At 40.7% G+C, this 13,773-nt stretch overlaps 1 protein-coding gene across 2 annotated transcripts in view; it reads right to left on the bottom strand.

Moving 5' to 3' along the window:
- The window catches only part of UPF2 (UPF2 regulator of nonsense mediated mRNA decay), a gene marked incomplete at its 3' end in the record, with an annotated part of 52,988 nt that extends 39,501 nt beyond the window's left edge, over positions 1-13,487 (bottom strand). For both annotated transcript variants that reach the window (XM_082280395.1, XM_082280396.1), the window contains exons 1-5: positions 13,359-13,487; positions 8,197-8,576; positions 5,786-6,565; positions 1,817-1,977; positions 607-804 (exon numbers count right to left, since the gene is read on the bottom strand). In XM_082280395.1, the coding sequence (XP_082136521.1) occupies positions 607-804; positions 1,817-1,977; positions 5,786-6,565; positions 8,197-8,558 (1,501 nt within the window). In that variant the 5' untranslated portion in view covers positions 8,559-8,576; positions 13,359-13,487. The remainder of the gene's footprint in view (positions 1-606; positions 805-1,816; positions 1,978-5,785; positions 6,566-8,196; positions 8,577-13,358) is intronic.
- Positions 13,488-13,773: the final 286 nt, after the last annotated feature.

Genomic DNA, 13,773 nt, shown 5'->3' with positions numbered 1-13,773 from the left:
TGTTTTAAAATATTAACACAGAGATTCCAGTCTCCCTGGGCAAGCTGCTCCAGTATCTAAAGATCCTTACAGGGAAATTTCAGAATTATCCAAACATCCGTCTTCTCTTACACCTTGAGCCAGGGATGGTGACTTTTTATCCCATTGTACCTAAAGTCTGCACATGCCTGGTTGTGAATTGAGGGCTGTGTCAGAAGCGAGGAACCAGCCAGGTCTTTTAAGCTAGTGAAATTTTATGCTGACAAAGCCACCTACCATTAATAACTTAGTAAGAAAGTAACAGTGAAAAAAACCCCAAACACTAACATCTGCAAAAAAGGGAAAACTTCCCATTTCTCACAGAAAAGTTTGTGTTTACTCACACTGGTTAACCTCCAATTACTTGAAATTCAAAATTCTAACAGTATTAAAATGCATTTACTTTTTCTCTTCCTTAATAACCAGATATAATCCCTACGCCATCTAGTTTATTCCCTAAAAATTCACCCAAACTGGTGTACTGTCCTGATTACCACAAATTATTTAATTAGAGACTCATTACTTCCATCAAGTTTGTTTATCTGATGGACAAGATATGTTAAAGAAAATACTGATCAAGCATCCTACCTCTTGATTCATCTTTGCTGGAATCCTTGTTCTGGGAATATTTTTCATTATCTTTAAACAAAATTGCTGGCACAAAAGCCTTCAAGTCAATGAGATTCTCATAGAAGTTTCTAGCATCTTCATCTTCCCAGATACCCCCCTCCAAGTCATATTCTCCAGGCTTTCCTGGTGTGAAAATATCAATACCAGGTCCATGCTCTGCAAAAACAGTGAAACCATAAGAAAATTATTTACACAAACTTACAATCTTCTATGAGGAAGCACCTTAGAGATTAAGAGTCCTTTTAGGAAAGAGTTCAACTATTTATTACTACCTCTGTTTTCACTTAAATACTGCAATGCATACTTTAAAGTGTTTTTAACAATTCAGTCTTAGTACTAGACATATCAAGAAATTATCTTAAAATTGTAAATTTCATTTTAACTGAAAATGCAGACAGAATCAGAGAGGAAGTCAAATCAAGTAAAACTAAGCAGCTCATTATGTGGTATTAGAAAGGAAAGTTATAACAGACTTTAATAACATTAGCATTAAAAGTAATCACTTTGAATATGATGAACTGTACACCACTGAGTTTTAAGAATAAAGTTTAAAAAGAACAATTTAAAATTTAGAGGCACTCAAGAAAAACAGCTTTTTAAGTTCAACATCATTTAAGGCAAAAGATACTCACAATTTCAAAAACATCTCAACAAATCTCAAAGTTTAGATTTAAAGGCATTTAAAGCTGCACTTCTGCTCAAGGGGCCAGACAGCTACACCTACTGATGTATTTGGCTTAACAATATGATCCTGCCCATAACACCATGACCCAAAATGGACTTCAAACATATTTTTTAACAGTATTGGTTTTTAAAACTCTAACAGTTTTTAAATACTAAAAACTGCATAATATTAAATGGGAAGGATCAGGTTAAAAACATTTTTAATTTCCCACTTATCACTCTATTCCCAGAAACAAATCTAAAGAGGTATTACTTAGGTTACCATAACTACACAGAATACACAATAGTTATGGTTACATATTAGGCATAATTACTTTAACTTAAAAAAAATAGATGTATTATTCATTAGCTGATATCCTTCGGGGGAAAGGCTGAATGAAATGAAACCAGCAGAAAGAACACGTTGTAAAAGAGTTTTGTTAGTTTTCCCACCACATCCAAGCCAAGTCCAGGGTTCTGTTGTCTTGCTTTAGAATCTGCTTACCCTCGGGTGTTGGTTTTTCTTGGGGGAGGTCAGGCATGTTCTCATCCAAAAGATCAGCCAGAGACTGAGAATTGGCCAACAGCTTCTGATACGACATTGCAAATTCCTCATATTGCTTGTGTCGATCTTCACTCAGCTCTCCTTTGGAGTGGAGAATGCGTCTACAAAAATCAAACTTACAGTAAGACCACCTTTTTCCTTAAAATATATTTGAGCTATACTGAACCATTATGAATTTCTCTGAGCAAACCTAACCTGCCCTCTTTGAGGGAACTGTAAGAATTCTAGTTTAGACTGCAATAGCAAAGATTTAAGTGACACTATTATTTTTTGAAACCACACTGAATTTCCAACTTCAATCCCGCTGAAGACAGTACAGCCACAGAAGCTCCAGCATCCATGTCCAAAGAGAAAGGCCCACTTACTCTTTGCCACAATTAAGCTGTAACAGTAGAAAAAGACTTGAATAGTAAAATAAAACATTCAACTTAGATGAAAGCTGGATGAAAGTTGCTTTGCACCTGTAACAATCCATTTCCACATTGCTTTAATGATTACATGAGCTATTATCACCTAATATCAAAAAATTTGCAAGCAGCCCACTGACTTTCCAATAAACCAAGTTATTTCAAGGCTATTGGTCCAAATTATGAGCAGTTACATTTGTTTCTTCAGCTGCTCTTTATTTTCTTTTACAAAACTGTTCATACTTGTTTTAAATAACAATTTTTAAAACTGAGGTCTGTTGTCAAAAGTAACTTGCATTTGAAGGAACCTAATCACTACTTACAAGTGCTGGAACTACTGACCAGGCACCCAGCACTGAGATGAAAGCATCAGAAGTCTGAAAAAAGGTGCAAATGCCACAATTTCCAAAACAAGTCGTATCTTTACATTATCATCTATAGGATTCCATTACCATTACGCTTTCATTATGCAATAGGCATACGGTCACAGTCTTGCCAAAAGATGCAAGCATTTTGTGGCATAAGAATTCTGAAATAGTTTAGGCAATGTCAGTTGAGGGATATCAGTCTTCTTGTTCCAGGTTAGCTGCAGAACAAGTCATCTTTGTACACATTTACAGGGTGAGCAACAAGATCCCTTATGCCTGCCCAGAACCAGAAGTGGACACAGGTGTCTGGCTAAAGGGCAAGAAGCACTAATGCTGGCAGAAGTTCTATTTCTCTGACAAAACACACTTATTTAACATGTATTGCCTGCTCCTGCAAAGTACAGCAAAAAAGAATTAACAAATTAAATAACCACTGACAATTTGTGAAATGCAATAGTTCGGTGTGGATTCAGGAAACACATTAAGTGCAAATTCATTGCTTTTTCATGGAGACCACTGTCCACTGCATACATATTTTAAACTTAAAATACACCAGCAGCTTTATAAACATGAGCATTGAAGCTTTGTGCTATTATAAAAAAACAAAAAAAGCAAAGTGCTGTAACAATAGTACAAGACTTTCAGTTCTCAATTTCAGTTCCAAGAAGACAAGTGTTAACAAATTCAAAGAAGCTAAAGCAAATGAAGCAAACTTTAAAAAGCACGGTTCACCTCTGAATACAAGTACAGCACACAGTACTTGTCTCACTCGATGTCACTTCAAAGCACCATGAGGCAAGTTCAGCACATCTTTAGACAAAAGAAGTTTCTTCTATAGCTAACACTTATTTTTGAAAACTCTCTTTAGAATTTGGGAATCAAGTTGTTACCTTCCAATGACACAGCCTGTTAAGTTCTGTTGTGCCCTCAGCTGTGTAACCAAATGACCACCAGGTTTTATGTTATGTCTATATCAAAGTCACAGCATAACTCAAGGTACTTTTCCTAATTATCCACTTAACCAGCAACACTTGAGTCTGCTTTAATTTTACCTAAGCGATTCCACAGGTAACACAGCACTAAAGTATTGTTAATTTAGCATAGTAATTTTCAATTAATTCAACCAATTTGTAAGGCTTGAATCATTTCACAGTCGCTCTCCTGACACAGATAAATTGATGAGTTATTTACCTGACAAAATATCATAACCTAAACATATGACACAGTTGATGCACTAAAGGGAACAGTTCATTCCCTACTCACTTCAATGATTCTGGAATAACAGTGTGAATAAAAACTACAGCAAAATGGATCAGATTTTTAATACACAGAGAACTGTTTTAACCAATAGAATAATTGGTTGTTTTGTTACAACAAAAAAAAAAAACCAAACCAACCAACCAAAAACACCCAAAAAACCTGCCACCCACATTAAAAAAAAAAAAAAAAATCAAAAGCAAATAAGGAACCAACTGCACACTCACCTTCCCAAAATCCACAGTTTAGGAAGATTTCTATAGTACTCAAACTTCTTACTAAGCAAATTTCTGTCTTGCCCTCCCTGATGCTTTACACTTCATAGCGGGCAAACGCCAAGAATTTGTTACAGATGTTGTAAACAAACAAAATTTGGTAGGAAAGTTTTTTGATGTCTTATTTAACAAAACTTACTCCTCAACTTTTATTAAGGAGTTAAAACAAGCACCTCGAAGTTCAGAGAGAGAAATAACCGAGTTCTCTTAATCCACAGTTCTTCACATTCCTTCCCCAAAACAAAGCTCAGGGATAACTCAGATGATGAGGTGCTCCAAGAGGTCCCTCATCTGCCCTTGTCTGATCTACTCAAAGCAGGCTCAGTGATGAGGTCAGACCAGGCTGCTCAGGCTCTGTGCAGTCATTTTTATCCAGTTATACAAGTAAATATTAAAGTATATTTCTCTCTCCCAGATCACTTACATTCTTTCTTCTTTTTGGTTTCTTACCATATTTTATACCTCTCAGAAACTTTTTTCACTTTATTTTCTGTCATATCATTAGGCTTTGTAACACCCACTCATTGAAACACCAGACAGAACCAATGTGCCCAGAACCAGTCATAATTGTGAAAGTATAAAGGTTCATATTCATTCACTTTGAAAGAATTACACCTAAGTCAGTAACACACTTTAAACTAGCAAGGTACTTGCAGAAATGACAGTACCTCAAGTCAGTTTATGATCCTGTGAAATTCAAAACTTGGCTGAGCACAGATAGGACTGCAGCACAAAACCTATCAGCACAATGGATCCTTGCTTTGGAAACATAAAAATTTAATGCCTTCCAAGCATACATTTGGCTCTGGATGGATGTCCAGCCTTTTAGCTGAAATATGTGACTATACACAGTAATATGTTCGTTTCTATGTGACTGGAATGCTTCCAGAAGGGATTAAGAATTAATGTTTTAAAACCAGCATTTGGGTTTAGGCTGGCTCCAATAATGAGAATTCAGGATGCTTTAACCCAACAATTATCAAACAACGTGAACATGGCAGAAATAAAATTATTCAGATCTCAAGGTCTGCATATTTATACCCTACAATATTAGTACTACATACAGATATTTAAGAGGACTTTTATCAAATTGTCTACAACCTCCAACATTTTAATACATTTATTTAATATATATTTTTCCACCTTGGAGTATAACAGATACCTTGTTAATTTAACCTATTTTTTCCTTCATGCTGGCACACTAAAAAATGTAAACAAGCCAAAGCAATTGTGGCATATGCTTCGTTAGATATATGTGGGTGGAAAGGGAGAAATCAGATTGTGCCAACTGGAAAAGGACAGCACCAGCTGGGAAAGCAGCATTGCTCTCCTGCTGATAAGGAAACAGCACCAAAGAGAGTAAAGAGAATTACAGCTAAAGGTCAACCTCCCTTTTCTTTAAAAGATATTCAAAGAGTCTGTTTGGTCTCTGCTTTTTAAGCATTCAGAACAAATTTAGGACCTTTTTTAGAAACACTGCAGAACACACTTATCTTCTACACACTGCTAACAGACTTTGTTTATAAATACTGCAACAAATCTAGCCATTTCATAAATAAACTATTTTTTATTCATAAGGAAAAAACAACATTCAATTGTCACCTGTTTTGTCTTTCAATATTTTGTAGCTCCCTGTGGTCCCTTTTCAGGTGTTTGGTCAAAGACGTAAAATATTCCTTCAACAAATTCTGGAAGGGCTGTTGCTTCTCTGGGCTAATTATCTCACTAGGAGGAAAGCTCAAGTTAAACTTCTCTGCAACAGTTTTTACTTTCCTTGGTACCAAACCAGCAATGTCATCTCCACAGTGCCGACAAAAGCTGATAACCACAGAAACATGAGTGTGGGATTCTCGATCAGCATTAATAATATTTTTAAGCTGCTCATAGATTAAAGACAAACCTTCCTTGTCAGTGAAAATCCCAACTATTGTCAATTCTGCAATGAAACGCAAATCAGTTCTTAACTTGGTAATGTTGGGAGTCTTCTCTTCTTTCCTTGCTTCAAAATGTTTTTTCCAGGCCTGCAGTAATGAAGGAGCAAAATCAGCATATCGCTGGTGAAAGAGGGAACACAAGTGCACAGCGCAGTTCACGTCTGATATTTTCAGTTTGGCCTCCACAATAGAAGCTACTGCTTCTGCAATGTATTTGCTTAAATTCAGGCTATTAAAGTCATGGGACAAGGAGTCCCTTTGTTGCTCTGTAATGGTTTTTAGCTTCTTAACAAAAGCCGTGTTCTTCTTCAGACTGGAGTCCAGTCTGCTGAAGAAGTTTTCCTCGGGACGACTCTCCGGTGCATTCTGGTTTTTGCTGCGGAGCTCCTTTCTTGCCTGATGGCGCTCCCAAGCCTCCTGATGGAGCTGATGTGCTTCCTCTTTCTCCCTATGAGACATAAAAGTTAGTAATTTTTGTTACAGAGCCTTACTCTCAGGGTATCAGCTCAAAGGAAAAAAAGTCACAGTTGGAAAACCTTCAGCAGTTCTAACACAGTTTCCCCTTACTCTTTTCTTAAATATCTACCAAGCTAATCCTAGAAAGCTAAAGCATCTGCTTCAGAAACTCTGTTTAATTTTTGTGCTGCAAAGGGCAAGCACTACTTGCTACAAAACAAAATTTCTCAAATATTTCTATGCAGAACATATTAATCCAAACAGACTTCAAAAATATAAACATAAAACTCCATTTACTACAGATGGAGATTAAATTCTTACAGATGAGGACAACAGCCTTTCAACAGGTTACTATATTCCACAGTAAAGGAAAATCTTTTATTGCCAGGCTATTGAAATTACACAGAAAATTTGGAATAGGTGAAATATATCTGTCCCAGGTAGAATTTGGCTATGACATTGCCTCGATCTTAAAAGTGAAATATTTCAGACCTAAGGATGGCCAAAACCTTAGCTTTATTGGTCTAAAGATGCCACCTTCAACACTGTAATACCTTTGGATAACATACTAAGAAACATGGTCTTGGTAATATCACATATTAAACTGCCAGGTTACATTCTGAGTTTGCCATCAGGTATCAACTGTCTGTGATTGATTACAGAAATGACAGTCATTTCTCACTGCAGATTTGCTCCTGGTATGGTCTGTAGACCTGTTAAGAATCTGTATTCCCAATATTTTGACACTAACACTTCATCTTAAATGCACCTGCGCTTTCTTATTGTTCTGGTTTGGGCTGGGACAGAGTTAATTTTCTTCAGAGTATCCTATGTGGGGCTGTGTTTTGGATTTGTGCTAGAATCAATGCTGATAACACAAGGGTGTTTTCATTATTACTGGGCTGTGCTTACACAAGGTTAAGGCCTTTTCTGCTCCTCACCCCACCTCACGAACAAGGAGTCCGGGGGTACACAAGGAGCGGGGAGGGAACACAGCCAGGACAGCTGACCCCAACTGACCCAAGGGATACTCCAGATCATATGACATCATGGTAAACATATAAATCTGGGGGAAGAAGGAAAGGGAGGGATTGTAGGAGTGATGGTGTTTGTCTTCCCAAGTCACTGTTACATTTGATGAAGCCCTGCTGTTCTGGGGATTGCTGGGGAACTGGGGCATGAATTCCTTGTTTTGGTTTGCTTGCCTGCACAGCTTCTGCTTTACCCACTGCACTGTCTTTTTGTCAACCCCTGAGTTTTCTCACTTTTACTCTTCTGATTCTCTTCCCCATCCTGTTGAGGGGAGGGAGTGGCTGTGTGGCCTGATGCTGGCTGGGGTTAAACCACAACATTTACTCAAGCATAACTGTGCTCTCCATGGTCATCACATGCAGAACACTATCAAACCCCCACAACAGAGACCACAGTAACAGAGGTTACAAGTGAAAACACAAAATCTCTTAGAAGTCATAAAGCACAATCAGACAGCCACATAAAATTGATAACAGTACATGCAACTTACTAAAAGTAACTCAAAACAGTTCATCTTGTGTAACTCTGACCACAATCCTGATAGTAGAACTCCAGCATTTGGCACAATTAAACCTTTGAAAGACAACTTACTTCAGTTGAGCAGCTTCTTCTTCTTGTTTCTTTTTTTCTTCCTCCTCTTGTTTCTTTTTCTCCTCTTCTTCGAGTTTCTTTTTTTCTTCTTCTTCTTTCTTCTTTTGTTCCTCTTCTGCCTTTACTTTATCCTCTTCTTTTTTCTTCCGCTCCTTGTCTTCCTTCTTTCTTTTATCCTCTTCCATTTTTTTCTTTTTATCTTCAGGAACCTTTAAAGTCTCTCTCTTCATGCCAACCTTGACATCCTCTTTTGGCTTCTCCCTGGTGCTCACTGGTCGCCTTTCACTAAATTCTTTTTCTTTATTATTTAACTGAGATTCTTTTTCTTCCATATTTGCTGGCTTTTTGCGCTCAGCTGGCATTGTGTTACCCAGGCAAACCTGCAGAATCACAGGAGAATAAATACTTTTAAATTGCTGTTGATATTTTAGCCATTTTTCACAGTCCACCCATATTCACCTAACTCACAAATGCGTGACTCTTCAAAATAAAGGTTTAAGTTTTCTTGAACTAAGGAATGGACCTGTCAGGTAAAAACTAATCATTTTATAAGCATGTTGTTCTGCAAAGCTATCTTGAACATAAACACGTCCATCTGAAAAAAAAAAAAAATTCAAGACTGATGAAAACAAAGTACCCCCAACTTAAAAATAAGTACATGCTTGATACATCAGCATGCACTTGCATCTCACTGACTTTTCTACACATCTCCTTCCACTACCACTACTTAGGATCATAGGAGAACGCAGGTTAGATGGGACCTCAAGTAATTCAACCTCCTGCTCAAAGCAGGGTCAGCAATGAGTTCAGGCAAGACTGTTCCAGGTTCCAGTCTTGGAAAGTGTCAAGGAAAGAAACAGCACAACCCCTCCAGCCAACCTGCTCCGATGTCCCGTTATCCTCACTGTGAAAAGGCATCAACTCACTTCCTTCTTTCCTCACCCCTCCCCAGATTTCCCCAGCATCTCTGCACTCAGCATAAGAAGCAGCTGAAAAGCAAGCAGTGCTGACTAAGCTGTATGCACAAACCTCCCTGCCAGCAGAGCAAACGGAAATATCATCAGAAAGGCTGCAATTATCCAAACTTAACGAAGGATAGAATTCCTCTCTCCTTCTACAGAACCAATATTTTGTAGGAGCTTTAGCCTCTTTGGTGTTTCCAGCACCCTAAGCTTTGGCATCATTTGGCTAAGGACACAAAAGGTAACATATACTGAACACAAAAGGGTAAAATCACAGGACAATTTTGATTAGGAGGAAACTGTGATGAGCACCTAGTTCAGCCCCCTGCTCCAAGCAAATCCAATCAGATCAGAGGCTTGGCTAAGGCTTTAGTATCTCCAAGAACAGAGAAGCAATGGTCCCCTCCAGGTACACTGAAAAAAAACTTTTCCTAATACCAACCTGGAAATTGCCATGCACATACTGTGTTTGTTTCTTTCCATCCTGTCCCTACACAGCTTCGAGACGAACCCAGCTTCATCTTCTCTATGCTCTCCCATTAGGTTGTTTTAAGACAGTAATAAGATTTTCCCCTCTCTTCTTACAGATCAATGTCTTGGGGTGACAATCAAGAACCCAGTTCTGTTTCTCTTCAGGTATCAAGTCCTCCAGCCTACCTGTGTTCTTGGTGATCTTCCGATAGACTTATTTCAGTTTGCCAATGCCTTTCTTGGGAACAGAGAATCCACATCTGGATGTGGCAAGCACTGAACAAAGGGGGAAGACTCACCTTCTTCAGCTTTATGGTTAACTCCTGGTACTACAGCCCAGAATGCAAGGGCATTCTGTTGACTCATGTCAGGGTCAGATGGGCCAGTCAGGACCACAAGAGGCAGTTAGAACCACCTAGACTTTATTTACTTCAGGCTAAATTGATTTCTTAAAACCATAAGTAATTTTCAGACATTTACATGCTTCAAGTTAAATGCATATATAGGTGAGATTGATAGGACACCACTGCATGTGATGCCTTCTGATGAGCCATCATTTTTTTTTATTAGTAACACCAGTTTGATTCCCAATAGCCACCCCTACTTTTGCCTTTCTAACATTTTACTCTGGATGATGAAAACATGCTAGATTCACCAATGCCCTGCATCTACTCAGAGTGGATAATGAGACACTTGCATTTTAATCTAATGTAGAGTGCTTCTGGTATTAACTATTTTGAAATATGTTTATAAATAAGACTACACAATAAAGAAGATATGTTTTTTAATAAGCATTGCACAATCCCTCTGCCATCTCCCAAACAATAAAATGAGAGATTCATATACTGTTTATCCCACCCAGATGAAACTCTGTATTACAATATTTAAGGTGCTTGTCCAGGGCTTCTGAAGAAAAAATGGTTTGCAGAAATTTACAGTATCAGTATTCACAGATGTGCAGTGACAACTTATCAATGGGGAAACTATTCAGGACTTGGCCTCTGGCAGCAACTGGCAACAGCACCAACGGAGAAACACCTCCGACACTGATTTATGGAAATCAAATCAGCATTGCTTAAACAAGCAGTAGCAAATTTGGCTCCCTAATGCATGTCTACAGCTATAAGATTTCGGAGCTCAAGATCTCAGAACTACTTGAATTCCAAAAACGCTGATCTTAAAACAATATTATTATGAAATCCGTACTTAACCAAAGAGGGAAGAGGTTGCCTATGTTTAAAGAAATGCTGGAACAGCATGTCACAATTCCAATACTCTGAACAAAATATCCAGCTACACATGTAACTTTTAACAACACAGTCATTTACCACAATCATTATGGTACTTGAGCGCTTACTAAATTTAGGAACTCAGAATTCTGCTTTAAAGACGTATCTGATGTTTGCTTGTATAAAAGCAAACCAGAGAAGATGGGATACAAAGAAAAGGGATGGAGCAGAAATGGGCGCGTTATGGTTTTGACCACAAGGCAGTACTATCCACTTTTTCCCAGTGAACACTGATGACCAAAAAAACCCCAAAAATCTCATTTTACAATAGGTTTTTGTTCTGTATGCCAGAACAGGTATGTCGCAATACTCCTCACTACCTGCTACGTGTACAGCTCCTTATCTCCCAAACCTTTCCGATGGCTCTGCCAGCTCGTTTGTGCCGACACCAAACACCCTCGGGCAGGAGGAGGAGGTGCAGCCACTGCCTCCAAGCTACACCCGGGCTGATCCAGCATGGAGCTCCAGACGGGCTGATCCGGCGTGGAGCTACACAAGGGCTGAGGTCTCAGCCAGCACAGAGCTTCTGTGGCAGGCAGAGTAGAACTGTCCCACAAGCAACTTTCCCAAAAGTTGTGGGAAGCATGGAAAAATGGGAACAGGCAGCTGGCTCACCTGTGTCTCCTTTCCACAGGAAACAAGAAGATGGTATGGAAACATTAAGAGAAACTTAAAGATTAAGACAACTTCAATTTAACACCTCACATTTACATGAATGTACTGATGAAAAGGCACAATAATGACATGAACTCCATAAGCCAACAGACAGGACAAACCAGCACTCATACCTGAAAATTAGGAAGGACAGAGAAAACAGAGACAAGACAAACATCCCTATGCCTTTGGACTCCTGACAACCCATTTCTGTGGAGACCCTTACATGCTTTAACATTGCTTCTTAGTTTCAGCACCTACACATAATATTTTTTCAGAGGGAATTATTTATCTTAATTTTTCAATATTTGACATACCTTGACTCATTTGCAGTTAAGACAATTTTTATTGTACTTAAGTTTCTACTCTTTTCTTTCATAACAAGCTTGGAATTTGAAAGAATGGGACTAGGTTCATGATACTCTGAGCTCAGAAACTTAAGAAATAGTCTTGAAATACAGAAGTAACGTTTAAAAAAAACCATCTATGTATTTACTCTTGAGGAAAGAAGAGAGTACTATAAGGTATTCAGCATCACAAATCTACTCACAATTCAGAGTAAAAGAATAAACATCAACACCTTGGCCCTCAAAGCAATCCTCTCAAGTCAATAAAAACTGTCTATTCTCAAAGCCTGCAGTAACATGATCCAGAATCCCCAACTTGCAAACACAAGTATGAGAGAAAAAAATACAGTTCTACTAAACTAGACACATAGAGATTTTTCACTAGAAATCAAATGGATCACATAAGCAGTCCCTTTTGCAGCTACTCAATTTCAAAAGATATGTGGCAGATAAAGAATGCAGGCAAGATGTCCCACCTCTGACTGGCTGAAAAATCTCAAAGAGCAACAAACTCCTCCACCACTAGTTACCACACCACTAGAAGGTTGTAAGTTTCAAGAACTGAAATGCAGTTAAGGTTCTCTTAATGCAGAGGGAAGGTGGATAAGAAAAATACCCAGGTCAATGAGGAGAAAAGAAACTTAGCCACACGTTTTGGAAGATGAGACACAGTACACAGAAAAAAAACAGAGTACAGAGAGAGAGGAGTCCCCCACACAGTGGCAGGGAAGGTTCACAGAATTACAGAATATCCTGACTTGGAAGGGACCCACAAGGATCATCAAAGCCCAATTCCTGGCACTGCACAGGACACCCCAAGAGTCACACCATGTACCTGAGAGCATTGTCCAAACGCTTCTTGAGTTCAGACAGGCTCGGTGCTGTGACCACGTCCCTGGGGAGGCTGTTATAGTGCCCAAGCACCCTGGGGGTGAAGGACCTGCTCCTGATATCCTACCTAAACCTCCCCTGACAAAACTTCAGGTCACTGACACATCGTCTAGTCGGCCTGCCGAACAGCCGGGCACTTTTACTTTCGCTTCTGTACCTCTCGGGGAGAATGTTTTGCTGCCAGACTTGCAGGAACGCGCTTTCCACCGTGAAACAGAGGCCTACAGACAAAGCACTAAATACAAAAAGACTCCTTCGCTACCACCCCAATCCCCGCTCGCAGCTCTCCCGCAGCCCAGGCCCTTTTCCGGATGGAACCAGCAGCTCGGGAACAGCAGCTTCCTGTCCTTTCCCGGCCTCCCTCTCCCTGTGCCCTCAGGCACCGCCACCCGAACCTTCCCTGCTCCGAGCCCCACGGCCCCTCCACCTCCGGCACCCTCCTCCCCGTGCCCCTCCCAGGCCCCTGTGCCCTCCTCCGGCCCTCCCCGAGACCCCTTCCTCACACACGCCCCAGCACCGCCCTCCCGTCCCGTCGGTGCCCGCGGTACCTGTGCCCGGTGCCGACATGGGCCCGCCCGGCGCCGCCGCCGCCGCCTCCTCCTCCTCCGCCCCTCCGAGGCCCCCGAGCGCTTCTCCCCTCACGGCCGCCGGGCCGCCACTGCGCTGCCTGACCCACGGCGCCGCCCCGACCGAGCCCGCCGCACCCGCCCCGCCACGCCCGGGCGCGAAGGGAGGAGCGGCGCCGCTTCACGGCGGCAGAGCCGCAGCTGCGGGCGGCGCGGAGCGGCGCTTCCCGAGGGGCGGGGGTCAGGCAGCGCGGAGGGCAGCCCCACGCGGGGCCCTGGCGGCGGACGGGTTACCGGGAGTGCGGAGGCGGAAGGGGAAGAGGAACGGGAATGAAAACGGGAATGGAAGTGGAAAAGAGTTCAGCCCCGCGTCCCTCACAGCGGCGGGGAAGGGGGA

Source organism: Coloeus monedula (assembly GCF_965178545.1).
Source record: "Coloeus monedula genome assembly, chromosome: 4".
Taxonomy (NCBI): Eukaryota; Metazoa; Chordata; class Aves; order Passeriformes; family Corvidae; genus Coloeus; species Coloeus monedula.
Note: the sequence above shows the minus strand (reverse complement) of the source record. Positions and strands in the feature narration are given on the sequence as shown.